The sequence below is a fragment of the Castanea sativa genome, chromosome 6, assembly GCF_040712315.1.
Source record: "Castanea sativa cultivar Marrone di Chiusa Pesio chromosome 6, ASM4071231v1".
In the NCBI taxonomy this organism is placed as follows: Eukaryota; Viridiplantae; Streptophyta; class Magnoliopsida; order Fagales; family Fagaceae; genus Castanea; species Castanea sativa.
The window spans coordinates 62,579,720-62,598,080 of NC_134018.1; the positions used below are offsets into that span (position 1 = coordinate 62,579,720).

An 18,361-nucleotide genomic window follows, 5' to 3' on the forward strand; every position below is an offset into this window, starting at 1 on the left:
TGGCCTATTTGGATCTCTTAGATTTGGATTTGGATGGATTTGAGAGGACTTAAATCCAAATAATTTGTTTGGGAAGTTTAAAAAAGATCAAGAATTTGAATTTGACAAATCCACCAATAATTTTCAACATTTAAAATGCTTGGTTTTGAAATAACTCCTCAAATCAATAGATTTAAAATCCCTTAATTTCAAATCAATTAATTTCAAATCCAAATCCAAATCTAAATTCTCAAGCACAACTGTATAATAAGTTTGTAGACAAACTTTGTCTCCTTTATTACATGGGACCTAATTTCTCTAATTTCCTTTTTTTTAATAAAATTTGAAAACAATGCCTCAATTTTTAATAATTTTTAACAGTTTGCCAAGATATTTGTATCCTAATTGACACTTTTCCATACGCAGTATTTAAAAGTTTAGAGAAAATGGGTTCAGCCTGCAAGATTAACAAAATAATGTAATTATCTCAACCAAAAAAAAAAAAAAACTGCTTTATTTCATTTATAGTCATCGGAATTTTCAAATGATTGCGCTGCTGGTTGCAGTGCTCCCCAGCTTGCCGCCCACTGCAAACAACATAAAATTATTTTAGCTTATAGTGCGAATTTTAAACTTCAACGATGCTACTGATATAGAATCGCTTTCAATTTCATATGAGATAACAATTAATATCGTTTTTATTGTACACCAATCACAACCTATTAACACATAAAATATATAGTATATTTATTGTACCGCTAGACTTATTGTTTAAATTTTTAATTTTACTCTTGTTACAACAAATGGACACAGGGTTAATGCATAATAGAGCGAAGTTAAACATCAGGCTCAAGCAAGAAAGAAAAACCACCATTAGGATATATAAAGGAGATTAAAATTTCTGACTGTAAGAGTAACTTGCTGAACTTAACATAATCTATATTCAAATCTTTATTTAGAGCTTCATTTTCGTCCTCGTGTTTATAAAATATATTATGCAAAGAGTTGAAGTGGTACACACATACAACACATGTCCAAGATGATGAACACTGCTTACAACAGTGAAGATTTGTTTTTTCAAGTGCCACACATACATTCAAACAAACATATTCATGCCTCCGCAGCTCAGCTCAACAATGATCTTATATTTTAGGAATAATAATTTGTAGAAATCCATCCCTGCATCAACAAAAATCATGAAGATCAGCACTGTGTATGATATAATGATTACATGACATTATATAATACTCAATCTGAATTTACAACAGTGAGTCCCCATAATAACACTGAAAATCTGAAGTTTGAAAATATCAAGGCTTGCATAACATCGTGATGAAATTTGTACTACATAAACGTAATAATACTCTTTATTTTTTGTGACTTCACAATTTCAATGCAATTTTCGTGTCTGTAAGGTTTTGTGCAAAAGTGTGTGTGTAACAATAATTACCCTAACTTAAAAAAAACAAGAAGTGCTTACTGAAGTCAGAAAAGTACGTATACAACATTGTTTTATTTATATTTGTGTAGCACGTCCCCCACAGCCTAGCCCATCAAATTGATGGAGTAGTCACGTAAAGCACTAATGTAAATGACTTTGCTCAGATATTAAAATTCTAGAAACATTTTAAGCTATATATGAGGTACAATATAAACTGGCTTCAAGTATATATGTGATGAAATTTGGCTTATAGGAGTGAAGGCAATTAGAAGTTTCCAGCCTGAGTTTCTAAGTGGTAAATTGAGAGATGAGACTGTTTATGCATCAATATTTAAGGAATCATCATTCATCCACAGAAAAACCTGATACATTAAAGATACCGCTTGAGCAACTGGGAACCCTTGCACTTAAACATGGACTAAGAAAATCAGGAAATCCTTGCATGCTGATCACCAGATTGACCACTGAATTTTTAAGGAGTTTCATGAGAAAAATCACATCATATTGGACAAACCAAAAAAATCCCCATTTGCACATCATGCCAGCTCCTTTACTTCTCTCATCCAATTTTTTTCCAACTTTCTGTTTATTTGTTTTGTTTTTAATGTTTCTTTTGTGTACAGTAAATTTGATGAATGGCTTCAGATGGACTATATAAACGCTTGCTTCAAAATGACCATCATGACCTGTTATCACAAATAACTAATACTCTCTTCACCATCTACCACTTTAAAAATTAAATATCTGCCCCAAAAGGCTTGCCCCCTTTATTTGTTGATATTTTTTCACCCAAAATCACTTGATCAGCGTTATAGCTAGCCTTTTCATAAATGTAGTTTAAATTATGCTTTTGACAAGAAAAAGTAGCACCAGTCTTTAGCATTTTTGTTTGGTACATAAGCCAACCTTTAAATTTAATCCTATCACAACTGATTTATAAATTTAAGATTATAATGTTTTCTGAGAGTTAAAGTGTAATTCCATTTATTTTAACTACTTTTAGAAATCTACACATTAATTCTAGGCTAGGTACTAACTTCTCAAATTTCATATAAAGGAAAAAGTAAAATATTTCAAAATTTTAAAGAAAATTATTCTATATTTTATTCATATCTAATAAAGAAGCAGGCTTCAGTTCCTTATCCCATCACAACTGCATTTACACATCACAACACCTACTCCTCATTTCACTACTACCAGTAATAATTCCACAATATGCTAACTAAGGCATGTAATAGAAATCAAAATCTGTGACTCAAGCTTACTTTGGTGTCCATACTACAGTAGAAATGTAAAATCAGTTAGAAGGACTGCATGGTTATAAAGCTGTGACTTACAAAAATTCAGCTGAGACACTGTCCTTGTTGACATTTGCAGGAAGTGGCCATACTACCTGGTATGGCCCTTGTAAAATCTCTTGTTTGTGATATGCAGAGATTGAATCATTTGAAAAACCTGACGCTTTCCAGTATTGGGTTGAGCGTCTACCCTGTACAGTTAATCTGTCACAAAATTACATTCATATCATCACACGTTTAAATTCAGAAGTTTAGATATTGATCATAGAGATCGACCAGGCCAACAAATTCATGAATGTATTAAAAAATTAGGCATGTGACAAATTAATAACACATGCTAATTGGATCGTTTGCAAAGGAGGAGTAGAGAGAAAAGACTCCAACAGCACAAGTTTCAAAATTGAGGTTTCATAATTTAATTCCATCGATATTCTTATTTTCTTTTCCTTGACCAATCCAAAGTTTTGTATGAAAATTAAGATAAGAATAAATATATGTGAATAGATAAATGTAAATCATCAGAATACATCTTACTTCTGGTCATCAACCTCCACTCTAATGTTATGGCGATTGACGCCTGGAATTTCCACTGTCACAACATAATTACATCCTGATTCTGCAACATCCATCCTGGGAGACCACTCAATTCCTGCATGAAAAAGAACAAGTCCTCCATAATATGAATAATCTATTATATATTTCCAACTACAATCCACAATAAAGAAACCACATCCCTTTTCATCACTGAAATTCTACTTGCCCCGTTTTGATATTAGAGGAGGTGTTTAAGGTTTTGTACAAAGTAGACAACTTACTGAATACCAATCTATGAATTTTAAATTTTAAAATTATAAATAAATAATTTGAAAGAGATACTTGTTAAAACGTTAAGTACTGCTAGGCACTCTTTTCATAGGTCATAGTCGAGCGAGCTAGCACTTTAGTTGGTATGAAAACCACATCTGAAAATCAACCTAACACTTATTGCCAACCTGCTTACCGTCAAAATAAACAAGCAGCAAACAGCCATGTCTCTACCACATATTTTACAAGTCAATGCCACATGCTTATTTTAATAGAAACAAGAAAGATAGAGTAAATTTTAAAAATCAAACGAGTGGATGCTTGTTCATTCAGTGATCAAAAGCTATTAACCATTAGATTCAGAGGAGTGTATTTTCTTCTTGGAATGCAATTTCTTACTTCCACTGGTTCTTCTGCCTGGTCCAGCAAACTTAGGAGGCTCAGGCACAGTTAACATGCAACCTTGCACCACAGGTTGGGCAACATTTGCAAAGTCCGGTTCTTTCTTCACAGGTCTAGAGAATAATGGTGCTTCAGAATCATTATAAGATCCCTTATAACCAGAGGGTTTGAGAGGCAAATCAGAATCAGCTGGATTGATCTGGCAAAATATTTTTAAAACACAGAATAATAACGGGATCAGGTACTCGAAGATTCATAAGAGGACAAAATGGAGTCTAAGAAAATTCTAACCACCTCTTCTGTAGTAGCCTGCCTCATAAAATTAGCTTGAGAAACAGATCCTTGCCTTGCAAAAAACATCCTATTATCACACCTTTGGATCACAGAGTTTAAATTGCTATTGCATTTCTGAACCAAGAAGGTAGAGTGGACAAATTAAGCGAGTGTAACCAAAAATTGGGAAAATCAAAGAAACTGTTCTTAATAGTTAATACACTTAATGGAATTTAAGAAAATTGTAAACACCTCTTCAATGGTAGCCTGCTCACTACTGCAGTTCTGAGACAAGAAAGAAGAGTGGATAAATAAAGTGAGTGTAACCAAAGATTGGGAAAACAAAGAAACTGCTCTTCCTACACAAAATGGAATTTAAGAAAACTACAAACACCTCTTCAATGGTAGCCTGCCTCATGAAATTAGCTTGAGAAACAGATCCTTGCCTTGCAAAAAACATTCTGTTATCACACCTCCGGAGCACAGAGTTTAAACTGCTACTGCAGTTCTGAGACAGGAAAAAAGAGTAGATAAGTTAATCGAGTGTAAGGAAATAACTAGAAAATGTTACTCATGTTATAGTGTAAATCTAGTTGATGTCTTTTAGCAAAAAAGAGTAATTATAATTGATGTTTGTAAGCAAAGAATTGATTCATGTTTACAACAAGGCTCAAGAGATACCCATGCCTAACCTATGAATATCTGAAGAATTAAGACTTCCTGATGCTTGGAGCTCCAAATTACTTAAAAGCTCAATGACACCAGTACATTTATTACATTACACCTTTCTCAGAGTCATTGAAAAATCACTTTTTATGGGTACATTGATGATAGACACTAGCTGGAAAAAAAGCACTCAACAGTGGTCCTCAAGATCCACAAACATCATGGATTTTAACATAACCAGTTGTCTCTACAAGGTAATATGAGTCTCAAAAAATACTTTTACAGTGAATTCAGATAACAAAATTAAAGAATCTCATGGGCAAATACCTTACAAGCAACATGGTCGTTTGTGTAAAATTTGACAATAAATTGTATGAAGACTTAAATTACCACCTTCTTGCCAAAACCAGACGTTGTTCTGGATGTTTAAATTACACTCGATTGAGTCAGCTTTCATGAGCAATATTTTCAATTTGGTAAACCATCATGAAAATTACTTTGTTCCATTATCTATTGTCATTAGTTTGTACCTTTCTAGTGCATTAGACCTGGTCCTTCCGTCTTCTTCTTCTTTTTCCCGATAAGTAATGTAATTTATTGTAGAAAAGCTACCTCATGTGTGATAGAACACAAGGAAGCTGAAAAAAATACATCAAGTTAGCAACTAAGACCCCCCCCCCCCCTTTTGTCTGAAGTCAATTACTCTTCACACTTGATCCTCAATATAGATAATACATACTCTACTGGACCAAGCGCAATTCTAAGTGTGGGCAAAAAGAAATAAGATGAATTTTGATTTCTTATATTAGTTGCTTTTAGAATTTCAACAATGTTACCTTTCATCAACAATCGAAATGATTATTTAAATTAGGCATCGGGTTTTAAATTTTAATTCTCTAGCAGGATGAAGTTATGAGAACATTTAAAAAAAAAAAAATTACTAATAAACTTTTTATACTACTCAAACTTGATTATTCTGCTTAGAACCATCTTTCTTATAATGAATCCTCAATTGCAGGGCATAAGTTCAACCTTCCAATATGCTGTTCCTTATTAAAATTATTCTTCTTAAAAAGAAGAATTAAGTAGGTTTTTTTTTTTTGGTTAGATAATGGAACAAAATTGAAGAAAACAAGATTTTTACTCTTATATCAAGGTTTCCTTCTTTTTTGAATTCCATAAATGGAAACTTAAACTCATAAGATGTTTTATGATTAAAGCAGACAGGAGTAGAGTTCACAGTATTAACCAAACCACTTATACAGTACTTATGGTTAGCACTATTGATGAACTTATGAAGCCTACAAAATAAACCTTAAACTCAAATCTGCTATTAAGTATTCTAAGCAGATAAATGGATCTAGTAGATAACATTGCATAAACTTACTTCTTTTGCTTTATGTACTCCTAAAAATAAAAAACACCCAAAAAAAAATAGATAAATGGTTAGTACTTCTTTATGTACTAACCACAGTCTCACTTAGTCTCAAAACACAAAAAAAGCAAAGCAGTATATACTGTGGTTTTGCTGAATATAACAAGAAATATACCATTGGGAGGACTTTGGTGACAGAGATATCATCAGTAGGTGAGAAGTGAGCTGCAATCAAGTTGATTCTACGTCTGGCCGCTTGGATCTCCATTTTGGTGCAAACCAGTGGGCGTTTTGTTTTGTTAGAGGTGGATCAAGTTTTTAACTTTGTCACTCACCGGTCACTAACACTGCGGGTGATATTTTTGGAGGAAAAAGAAGATCAATAGATTTATTATATTATCTTTTCATGAATCAATCAATAATGGGTGTGGGAAAAATATGTTTTGGAAGATGCCACGTGTATTGAGAACAAAAAAATCAGTTTATTGTAAGATTTTTTTTTTTTTTGGAAAATGGGTGGTTTGCTTTTCCTGAAATTTTTTTTTTTTTGACTTTTTGAAAAGTATTGAAAATTAAAGAAAAATATCTCTTAGCGTATGTTTGGATGAACCGAAATTAGAATAGGGCGAGATGTGATCCAAACATACTAAAATTGCTTTAGAAAAAAAAATGATTATATTTATTAGTTTTTTCTTAATCTTTTGTGTCTGTTTTGAATAAATAGATTCTTTCTTGCCTCTTTCACTAATACAATATTTTTTTTATGAATGACTATTGAAAATCTATCCAATTTAGAAAATGTAATTTATAATTAAGCTTAATCGTTAACTAAAAAAGGAATTAAAACTTAGGAATAAAAGAATGAATTAACGTCAAAAATAATATGACAAACTATATATGTTTTAAAGAGTAACAACTAGGGATGTAACATGAGGCACATATATAAGAATAGACACCAAAGAGTTTTGATAGTGGCAACGATTGTAGGTCAGAGAACACAAAGGCAACCAAAAGAATGCCAAGGAAGATAGGGTTGCTTACGAACACCCAATATAGTTTGTGTGTGTGTGTGTGAGAGAGAGAGAGAGAGAGCTCTTAACAACATAATCCATGAAGGAAATTCCTTCATAACTACACTTTAATTTATAATACTAAATTATATATTAAATGAATCCAATTTAGGGTATTAATAGGAAACTAATCCTAGATTAACCATTCATTAAATTATGGTTACCGAGCCTCCGTTTAAATACCAATGAAAAATAAAAATTATTTTACTATTCAGTTAATTTTTGCTATTATTCATGGTCCATTGCACTTTTTGATACTATTCATGAGCTCCACTGTACTATTTCAACTAATTTTTACTTTTATCTACAATACTTTCAGCAATAAATTTTCAATTTCAGCAAAATAAGTAGTATCCAATAGACCCTGGATATGTAATATAAGTAAAATATATTACTTGCATTCCAAGTATAATTGGGCTTGGACCTTGACTTAGATTGGGTTTAATATCTCTAACATTAATTGGATTTTTAAATATAGCATGTTTTATGACTTTATCTTTAAAAAATTTGAGAAAATTTGAGAATTCAATAGAAGGGATCTTATCCCGCACATATTCTTGAGAGATTTTTTCAGGTTACACAACACTGTATCATGTCTACCTTCTTGTTACTTGACTGGATTGAAGGCAGCAAAATGCAATACTTATACAAATTCTTACATTAGAACACTGAAATTATTTCCAGTTTTAAGAAGTAACATTTATTCATTTCCAGTTTCCACCCTATTAGTATGCAATACTGCTGTAATAGTCAACACACAACAGAGTGATACTTTTTCCTTTAAAAAAAAAAAAAAACGGTGTTACTGTTTATGCTAACAGCAACATAAAATACGTATTTGGTAATTTAAAACAGAAACATAAATGTAGATAACGGGGGAGGAGAGGTAGATAGTGTTATTCTTTAGACTATTTCGTATCTATTTGCATTAAGTATGTAGTCTCATATCAATAAAATTATACTCATTAAAAAATAAAAAAGAGAGTAGATAATGAGGGAGGAGATGTGGGGTTTGAAATACGATTCGTATGTTCAGTAATTTTCTATTTTCTTGATAGATTGGTGATAATATGGGGGTACCATCCATATTTCAGTGACATTTATACTCTTGTTTTGTAAGGTGAGTTTCTTATATAGTATATTGTGCTAGGCCTCTAAAGGAAGACAATTAAGATTCAAATCCTCCTCCATACTTGTTGTAAACAAATGAATTTTATATATATATATATATATATATATATTTATAACATTTTTTTTTTTAGGCCTTGTGAAATTTTCTTCCCATAGAGCATGGGTTGTAGCTATCAATGACATCAAAATTTCTTCCCTTGGCCTCGTGGGAACTTGATTCAGGGACTGAACATTTGCGGTACATGGGTTTTATTCAAAATCCAAGTACAAATGAATGACTTTATTTTTATTTTTTTACATAGGATTTATTTGTCAGCAGTAAAGTGCCACTTTTCTTTTTTTTGAATAATACTATGAACACATAAAAATGCATAACTTTGTATCACAATTTGTCATGTGGCGAGCCGTGGAATTATTTCTCTTTTTAGTTAGAAATTAGTTGTGTTGATTCAAAACCTCTATCTGCTTTGTTGGTTATTGTGTTTCTGATACCCACAGTTTCACATTTTGATTTCAGTGACATTGTTTTCAACATGGTATTCACGTCTATTCCTGTTGATTACATGAGTATAAAATACCAATAATTGCTCATAATTTCTAATCTTGTAAAGTTATTTTTTAAATGCTCGTAACAATATAATTTTCATCTTCGAAACCAAGACATTTTGAATTCTATTTATTCAACATTGGTATTTTTATTTATTTATCAATTACATAATTGATTTTTGTTAGTGTACAAGTCCACCAAACTCTAGGTTCACTGTTTTTTTCTCCCCTAATACTACACGCATAACACTCATGCTCAGGTAATCACTTGTATAGAGCCGGCTCAATGGATGAGCCAAATAGGCAATCGCCTAAGGCCCCTAATGAAAAAAAGGCCCCTAAATTTTTACCAATAGAGATATTCTTGTGCCAATATAAGTATTAATTAAGCCCTAAGTATTCATTAATAAATAAAAAGTAGTTTTTTTATCAAAGAAAAACCAATTAAAGAAAAATGTTTTCATTGGATGAGTCAATCATTTAATCTCTCACACATAAATGTTAAAAGAACTCATCAATTTTACACTAGTAAATAAATTTATACTCAAATTTTATATGGAGATATCAAATATATAACTTTATTAAAACTTTCAATCATAATTTTTTAGTATATGGTTACTTCATTCAATAAATAGTATTTATTTAAGTTGTATAGTCATTGAGTAATGTGATGAGTTCATTTTAATTTGCAATTTTTTTCTAAAAAAATAGATTTTAAATGGAAAAAAAAAACCAAATGTTAAATAAATAAGTATAAGAATAGAACTCATTTAAAGTAATCGCCTTGGGCCCCCCTAAACTTTCAACTACTGGCCCCCCTAAAAAAAAGAGTAGCATCTGAAATATGGATAACTCATATTTAAATAGAAAGAGGAAAAAATGCCCATTTACCCCCCTAAACTTTCAACTACTGGCCAAAAGACCTTCTCAACTTTTATATTGGCCAATTTACTCCTTAAATTATTTACAACTGCAAAATCAATACTCCAAGTAGTCTCACGTTAAAACACTAACATAATAAAAGCATGTGAAATTCACATGTCTTTTTAAAACAAAATTAATCACCAAAATTTGCATTGGCATGAAGAATGTACAGCTTGAGAAGGAGGCACTAAAGGAGTGGTGTATTAGAAAAAAAAACATAATTTTGAGTATAAGCACAATGATAAGTGGAGAGTGATAGTTGTATGTAAAAAAAATGTGGTTGAAAGATACATGCATCCCAAACACAAATGGGAGATGCCTTTCAAATCAAAATTTTAAAGAGTGATGATGCCGAAAATTGTCAGTAAGCTACATGGTTCTCACGTGCTTTAGACAAAACCTGCACAACACAAAAAGAAGAAGACCCTACAGAGAATACTAGTGTAATATCGGCCAAATACCCTCCAAATGTCAAGTTAGAGAACTTTCACAACTCTAGGGTGCCAAAACTGAGATAAATTATGCACACCTTAGTTTGTGAGGGCTTTGGGGTTTTTATAGTAGCGTAGAGTTGACATCCGTTTCTTGGCGGAGAGGGTCTTTCCTTGTAGGGAAGATCCTCATTAATACGCGTATCTCGCGGGATCCTTTCCTTATAGGAATCCTCTTAATTAGGGTTAACCGTGAGGCGCAAGATGTTTCCTTACATACTCATTCGTGGAGGCCAAGCAAGGACACGCTGGACCCATCAAAGGATTTTTTTATCCCCGTCAGCTTCCTTTTGTCAGCTTCTTGTTCTGGTCATCTCACACAAGTGTTGTTGGCTTTGAGGTGAAGTCGGTGGCTTGGAAAAGGACTCGCCGGATTTATGGTATCGTAATTTTCATCTTTGAATGCACAAGTAAGACTAACGGGTTCATTGGGACCGTCGGCTACATATTATGTGGACGGGTTTAACATCTATTTAGAATTGCCCTTATCAAAGAGCATACATATGTGTGGCAAGGATCATAAGAATAGTAAGATTTCTTAAAGGTGGTTAGCCAATAAATATTTACCATTTTTTAGGGAGTTGATGTGACTTTGGATAATGTTATAAGGTTAAGTGAATGGCCTTCAAGATGATACATGGTGTTGAGGAGAAGTAGTATGAGAGACTTTCGGACTCTGCAGCTGCTATTAGGAAGTGGAATGTAGGTAGCACAGTGAAGATACAGATTGTGAGTAATTTTTTTAAGGGGATGTATGTTTGTCTTGATGCTTGCAAAAGGGGATTCTTAGCAGGTTGTAGGCCACTTATTAGGATAGATGGTTGTCATTTGAAAGGGACAACAGAGGGACATTTGCTGGTTGCTATTGGGAAAGATGTGAATGATAATATCTTCCCAATCGCTTATGCTATTGTTGAAATTAATAATAAAAGCTCTTGGACCTGGTTTCTACAATGTTTGTTGGATGGTGGTATATTATATAGGGTACTCAGCAATCAAATATGGGTGCTTAACAATCAAGTCAAAGTCGTACAAAGAATGACAACACTAGTGGAAGCAAGAAGGATAAGGGAAAGGATAAGGTCTAGTGGTAGCAAGAAGATAAATAATTTTTTAGTTCAATATTTTGTTTAATGATACACAACCTTTTCAAAATACTGATGGAGCCAGTATACTTTTGTTTTTCAATATTGCTGAAAATGTATAATTATGGATTCATTGAGTGTTATTTTTTGGCAAACAATATACTATTTGTAAACACTCATTTGATATTTCAATTCGTGGCATATTGAGATCCTTTTAAAAATATTGATGGAACCGGTATACATTTGTTTTTCAATATTATTGGAAAAGTGTAATTATTGATTCATTGAAAGAGCCTTAGAGTTATTGCATAAAGTTCAATTCGGACAAGGACTTGATCATCCTTTATTCCAATGCAAAAACAAAAGGTGTGCCTTAGAATAATCCCATTTAAGGAAAATTTTAAGCCAAAATGAGAACTACACAAACCTTACCCTTTGTCATAGATACAACAATATCTTTTTAATCACTATAAAAATCAAAAAAATTAATCAAATTGAGTACAAAGGTGTGGAGGCAAAATACTAATTCCATTCTTACTATGTCACAAACTATTTTTTTTTTAGTACTCATACATAAATAGTCACTTCAAGTGACATCCAACATTAACACTCAGACTTAAACGAAATCCTCTTATGCATTGCAATAGTAACATAGTTGTCTTCCCATCCTAGATGGCACACTATTGTTTTCTTAAGTTTCTCTTTTTATTTTATTTTATCATTTTCCCTTCACCACATGAGCTTTCGGGTCCGGTTTAGAAACAGTATTTGACAATTTGAGAGAGAGAGAGAGAGAGAGAGAGTCATCCTATAAACCAATTTGACTAAGAAGTTAGGTATAAAGGAAAAGAAATTTGAAAATCATGTTTTTCTCGTTGTTAAGTATAAAAGACACATGATCATTTTTCTTGCTGAAACAACATAATTGTATAAACTCAAAGACTTGGCTGGCATTTTGTTATGCATCACTTACCAAATAATATGACAAACATTATTGGATTTAGATACTGTAAAAGAAAAAGAAAGCTTTGTACACAAGGACATAATATTCTGCATTTGTACATGAATTGCTACAAGGCTGTCTTTAACAACTTCAGAGTTCATACATAAAGGAAAAGGTGGTTTACACAGTTTCATACAAAGCAACATTTAAATCTTAGATTTTAACTGGTAGACACAACTTTTTTCCCCTGAAAACTCGGATTTGTGTTAAAAACACAAGAGTTGTTTAGACCCCAAATTAATAAAATACGGCTCAGTTGATTTTTCTGTAACTTAAACTAAGTGCGGAATAGAGCAAATGCGAGCGAACAAACAAAATCTCTACTCTAAGCCATATTCAATAAAACACAGCAGTAAAAAGAAAGCTAAAAGAGTAGGGAAGAGAGATGCAAACACAAGATAACACGCCGATGTGTTATCGAAGAGGAAACCGAAGAACTCGGCAAAAAACCTCTCCACCGCCCTCCAAGCGGTAAATCAATCCACTAGACAATAAGTTGGGATACACGAATAGCAAAAGACCCTCCAAGCTTAGTCTACCTAATGCATCTAAGCTCTCCAAGCTCCTACTCCAACAAGGCTTTTCGGAACCGTGTTTTGTCTAGCTTTCCGAATCTCACAATACGCCCGATTGCATTCACCAAAACTTGGCTTCTTCCAATGCTTCCTAACAGCATTAAAAACTTACTGGACACTCAGTATGGATGTGGTAAGTGTTTGGACTATCAACCTCTCAAGGATATAGAAATGGAGAGGTAGGAGTAGAGGAAAACCACAATGGATGGTGTGTAAAATTGTGGGTATGATAATCTCACACTCTCAAGGGTTGAGGCTAGGGTTTTCTCTTTTGAAAAGCTCTCTACTCAATATGTGCTTAATGATGGTATATATAGTGTGTATGAGAATATAGTGAAGCAGATAGGACAAAATAGCAAAATAGACTGTTTCGCTAGTATCTCGCAGGAAGGCCTTAACCGCTAGACACTCGCGAAAACCAGCTGTCACCATCTGTCATGACTTTTCACATTCTAGTCATGTGCAAGACAGATGCATCACTTCGCAGGAGCTTAGTCATGAGCTACCCGCGAGAAATCTTCTGTCTTCACATGCTTGAGTCTTCACACTCTCTCTTTATCACACAACCCTTACAATAAAATCCCACATAAAGTACAGGGTATAAAAGATTGAATAAATTACAATTAAATTTGGCATGGAATTAAAGCCAACACAAAACAGTTGTAAATCACAACTTTACAATCTCCCCCTTTGGCTATTCCGTGACAAAACATCCGATAACAGACTCTAGACTTAACGTGAGTTTGGAAACAGTGGCAAAACTCACTCACACTTAATATAGAAGCTATGAAGCACTTGCACGAATACACCTGTATCCTGAAACACTCACACACAAACAAAACTTTCATTAAGCTTATGACAAGTTGAATACAAGGTACGTATATGAGCAAGTATAATGCAATCAAGATAAACAACAAGATATAAGCAATGAAACATAACTTGATCATACAAGAACAATCATTACGGAATGACTACAATGATCATTTAACAAGTAAACGATCATCCGGACACACATTGCAATTAAGTACAAAGCAAGAATCAATTACATGTCCAAAACACTCAACCAATGCAAAATACCAAAGTATTTGCATTAAGGATACACAATCCAACAAGGGCACAAGAGTGTAGTACTCAAGATTTACTATAAGTACAAAAAAAATGCTACAAAGCAAAGAGATAAACACAAAATACTGAATATTAAACTGAATATAAATCAAAGTACTTAAAACTTTAAAAGAAAGCAATGTAAAAGAAAGAGTTCTAGATTATGGCATAAGCAATTAAACAACTAAACCACAAAAAGTTAACCAAAAGTCTAAGTCTATGAAGTGCATGTGCTACACCATGCTCTATGTATCTCTCCCTCAAAATGTGCTACCCTCCCTCAAAATTTTCTCACCCTTTTTGATCGGAATGGCCAAAGGAGCTAGAATTGATCGGATTTGGAGTCGGATCCATGAGCCATCGACATTTCCTCGATCTGTGAAGATAAGGCAATGATTTAACCTTGGAGGTAAGCAAACTGCCCCGCGGTATGTTGCACATAAGACTCAAGCATGCCATATATTTGATCAACTATGGCAAGAAGGTGATCAAGACGATCAGATCCTTGTGTAGGTGCTAAAGAGGATGGCTGTGCTGAAGTCTCTGGGGCAAAAGTGAAGTAATCAATCTCATCCTTTATGTCACCACCTTCATCTTAAACAGCAGCCTTTGGAATTTGAGAAGTGCCATTCTTGGATCCTTTGATGTGAGCTATGCTTCGAGTCACTATGTGTCCACTATTAGGATAATCCCTCTGAACCACAGTGAGACCACTCGGAAGTTTGAGCCTTGTCTTTGCAATTAGACCCATTATGAGTGAGGGGAATGACAGAACTGTTCTGGTGTTTTGCTTCTCAATTCTCTTCTTCAAAAGATGGAGGATGTGACCACAAATATCAATCTCTTTGTGGGTGAAGAGATTGAACAAGAAGATGGTCCTTGGCTTGGACAATGTTGTCAAGTTAGTGACCAGGTACAAGTTGTTGATCATCACATGAGCAAGGGTCCTCATCTCTGGACTGAATAGGATGGTGTTCATGGAGGTTTTCTTAGAAGTACCATCAAGTATCTTCAACCATCTCCTTAGTAGATTTCAATCTCTCGTCATATTGTACCGTGATTGGTTGAGATGGAGGACGAACTTTTAAGAACTCCTGAATGTTGTCCCTAGTGATGACAAATTCTTTGTGTCATACCCAGCAGTTTATATGATCCCCTTCAACACTAGCATTGGAGAAAAACTCTCTGATAATCTCCAAGTACACTACTCCACTTGGATTTAGCAGTTTTGTCCATGTCCTTTCCTTAAACACTTTAGGTATGAAAGTGTCCGCAAGAGTTTCTAACTGCACAATCCTTTCCATGATAATAGTTGCTCCTTTGTAGAAGTCATTGTACTTCATGTCTGCCTCAATAGACTTGAAGTTGTCAGAATCTGTGTGAGCACCCTTGGAGGATGGTTTCCTAGCACCATGCTTGGTGGGAGACATCTACAAAACAAATATAAAGCACAAAAAGAGAAACAGAAACACAAAATAGACCAGAAAACTTGATTAGATTCAAGTTAGTCCAAAACAAAAGTAAAACAGCTTAAAACAGAGTATAACAAACTCAAAACAACATGTTATAAGTATTGAAACATGTAAACCTAAACAGAATGCATAAGACAAATGATTGTGCATGTGTGTGCATGTGCTAATGCATGTGAGTACATGTGCTGATGCATGTGTGTGCGGCAGGTGATGCATAGTGTGTGCCTAGGTGTTGCATGGCATGACATTGTGAGGCACAAAATGGGAAAAGTGTGTAAAACACATGTCCAATGATCAAAACATGTTAAGCATGTCTAATCAAGGGTAAACCCTAGCATTAGAACTCATTTGAGTCCAAAACAACACAAGAATGTCACTAGGAGATTTTGTCAAACACCTAACATGCAACAGAGTTTTACATGAAAAAACAATGCAAGAACACAAATGAAAATGCCTAAATACATGCTTAGAATGCCACATGGGGCCAACACAGACACAAACACAGCAAATGGGACTCACCTCAATAAAAAATTTGAAAGAAATTTGCTTAAAAATCAAGAACCCAACCCTTATTTCAAAAATCCCCAAAATATGTAACCCGAAGAAATTTTCTGCATAATCTAAGACAAAAGTGAAAAGAATGTTTAGGAAAAAAAAAAAACCTTGAAGAGATTTTGCTTGAAAAAGTTGGGGTTTAAGTGAAAGAGAGTTTTGGGTTGAGAAGGGTTCGAGAGACAAAGTGAGGGAAAGTGAGTGGTTCAAAAAAAGATGTCAAATTTGCTACTTAAAAACTGAAAACACATGTTTTTCGCAGGTTAGAGAGTCGTGAGATTAGTCGCGAGACACATATAATCTTTCGTGAGAAGCTTTTAGTAGTGAGACAGTCGCGAGACAATCGCGACAGTCTCTGTATGAACTTGAAAAATTCCAGTTTTTGCCTAAAACCATTTCGTGAGTAGAGTTTAGTCGCGAAATACTCGCGAGGCAGTAGCTAGACTCCCTGGATGAAAATGTGACTTTTTGATTTCCCTTAAGCACTTTTCGCGAGTAGCTCTAAGTCGCGAGCTACTAGCGAAAATGTCTCTGAACCAGTTTTTTGAATAAAAACATAAAAATGTATTTGAACAAAAACTTGAAACACGAAAGTATAAAAACACTTTCAAAAACATATAAAATACTCAAAAATCTTTTTAGGTTTGATCGGCAAGCAATTGAGTATACACATCACATTTGATCATGTACAATCACACAAATGAAATAAGCATTCATTGAACAAAGTCTTGTGTGTTGTGTGTGAGTATCAAGTGTGGAATAGTCCTTAGTCTATAATGAAACTTCAATGATCAATTCAATCATGTCATACACAACTAGTACTAAGTCAAGTTGACTATCTCAATTATAGAAATGAATATATATGATCTCCCACAAGAAAATAATTACATAACTTTGAAACTTTTCATTTGGCTTCTTTACAAAACATAACATATGATCATTTTTGAACAAAGTACATCTCATTTTGAGATCGATGCCTGAACTTTTGATATTTCAACTTTGTAAATGAGTAAGTGTAGACACCCTATTTCGTTCCTCAATTATAATGCATATCTTTGCGCATGCGTCTCCCCAGTGATGAACTGATTAAATAGTATGTATAACTCCTTAATCTGTCTCTTATTTGGCACATCTTTATTTTATTTTTTTTACTTTTTTTTAACTCCTATTTTTGTTTATTCTTAGTTTTAACTGTCAATTCTTTATTTTAAGTGCATTTGAACCAACCATTTTTTATTTTAATTCATGCATGCCTCTCTCTTTTTCCTTTTTTTTTTCTTTCACAAAATCCATAATTTTTGAAAGTTATATAAAAAAAAAAAATCAAGTTTTGTGTCTCAATCTCCCTCTCTGTTAATTTAACGTTAAAACAATTGCATTTTATTTCAAAATATATTGGTATAAACTTAGCTTTAGGGGGAAAAAGAAAAGGACAAAAAACACAACAAAATGGTGAGAGGGTACACAGGACAGACACCTCCCACATACGTCCTGGTTGGCATACCACTGTTCCAGTGAGGGCAGGTGGTGGATTTTGAAATTTTGAAAAAAAAAACAGAGAGGAGCAGATGATAAAAGGCCGAAAAAAAAGAAAAGAAAGGGGAGAAAAAAAGGGGAGAGGCATCAGAGAGTAAAAAAAAAAGAGAGGAAAACAAGGAGATAATTTTTCCTGGGCTTTCCACCGGATTCTAAAAAGAGGATAGACCCTTTTTTTTTTTTCTCCGGATTTCAAAAAGAAACTCATTTTCATCACACCTCTTTGATTCTAATCTTCAAAAAAAAAAAAAAGCTTTCAAAAAACACAAAAAAAAGAACATTGAGAGATTGAGATTTCTTGAGGGAAAATTCGGTCCTGAGGGGGGACAAATCCCACTGTACACGATTTTTTTTCAGCACCTCTCCGTCAACCGTCGCCGGTGGAGCGTCACGTGGTGGAGGGACGTTCCATCAGAGAACGCCGCTGCCGTTGCCTTTCGTCTCAGTGGAGTCACCATCAAACTTATTTGAGGGTGCTGGGTATGTGTTCATCCTTCCAACTCTTTCATTCTTGTGTGTTTTAGCTGCTTGAAGTATGTTTGCTTTGCTGGTTTTTTTTTTTCTCTTCTGTCTGAAAGTTAAAATTTGAATCTTGGCTGCCTTGAACAAAGAGTAGAGCTGGGATGTAATAAAA

At 33.8% G+C, this 18,361-nt stretch overlaps 1 protein-coding gene across 4 annotated transcripts; it reads right to left on the reverse strand.

The window, feature by feature from the left end:
• Positions 1 to 372: 372 nt before the first annotated feature.
• On the reverse strand, positions 373 to 6,643 carry LOC142640779 (uncharacterized). 4 transcript variants are annotated; one of them, XR_012845235.1, is made up of 9 exons: positions 6,414 to 6,643; positions 4,592 to 4,705; positions 4,450 to 4,482; positions 4,219 to 4,332; positions 3,922 to 4,123; positions 3,253 to 3,367; positions 2,758 to 2,909; positions 1,074 to 1,158; positions 373 to 566 (listed from the first exon to the last, which is right to left on the reverse strand). XR_012845235.1 is itself a non-coding variant. In XM_075815038.1 (9 exons), exons 1-8 carry the CDS (start codon positions 6,504 to 6,506, stop codon positions 1,122 to 1,124), a joined length of 873 nt encoding a protein of 290 aa, XP_075671153.1. In that variant the 5' UTR covers positions 6,507 to 6,643; the 3' UTR covers positions 373 to 566; positions 1,074 to 1,121. The 4 variants fall into 4 exon arrangements, 2 of the variants coding, with proteins under 2 accessions (XP_075671153.1, XP_075671152.1); XM_075815038.1 differs by having other exon boundaries at positions 2,758 to 2,922; XR_012845234.1 differs by lacking the exon at positions 373 to 566 and having other exon boundaries at positions 898 to 1,158.
• Positions 6,644 to 18,361: the final 11,718 nt, after the last annotated feature.

Bases quoted from the DNA above. Each gene is read 5' to 3' on its own strand.
- LOC142640779 (XM_075815038.1), bottom strand. From the start codon at position 6,506: ATGGAGATCCAAGCGGCCAGACGTAGAATCAACTTGATTGCAGCTCAC. The intron at 4,124-4,218 runs GTGGTTAGAATT...ATATTTTGCCAG, and splicing joins GGCAGGCTACTACAGAAGAG to ATCAATCCAGCTGATTCTGA. The intron at 3,368-3,921 runs GTAAGAAATTGC...TTTTTCATGCAG, and splicing joins AGGCAGAAGAACCAGTGGAA to GAATTGAGTGGTCTCCCAGG.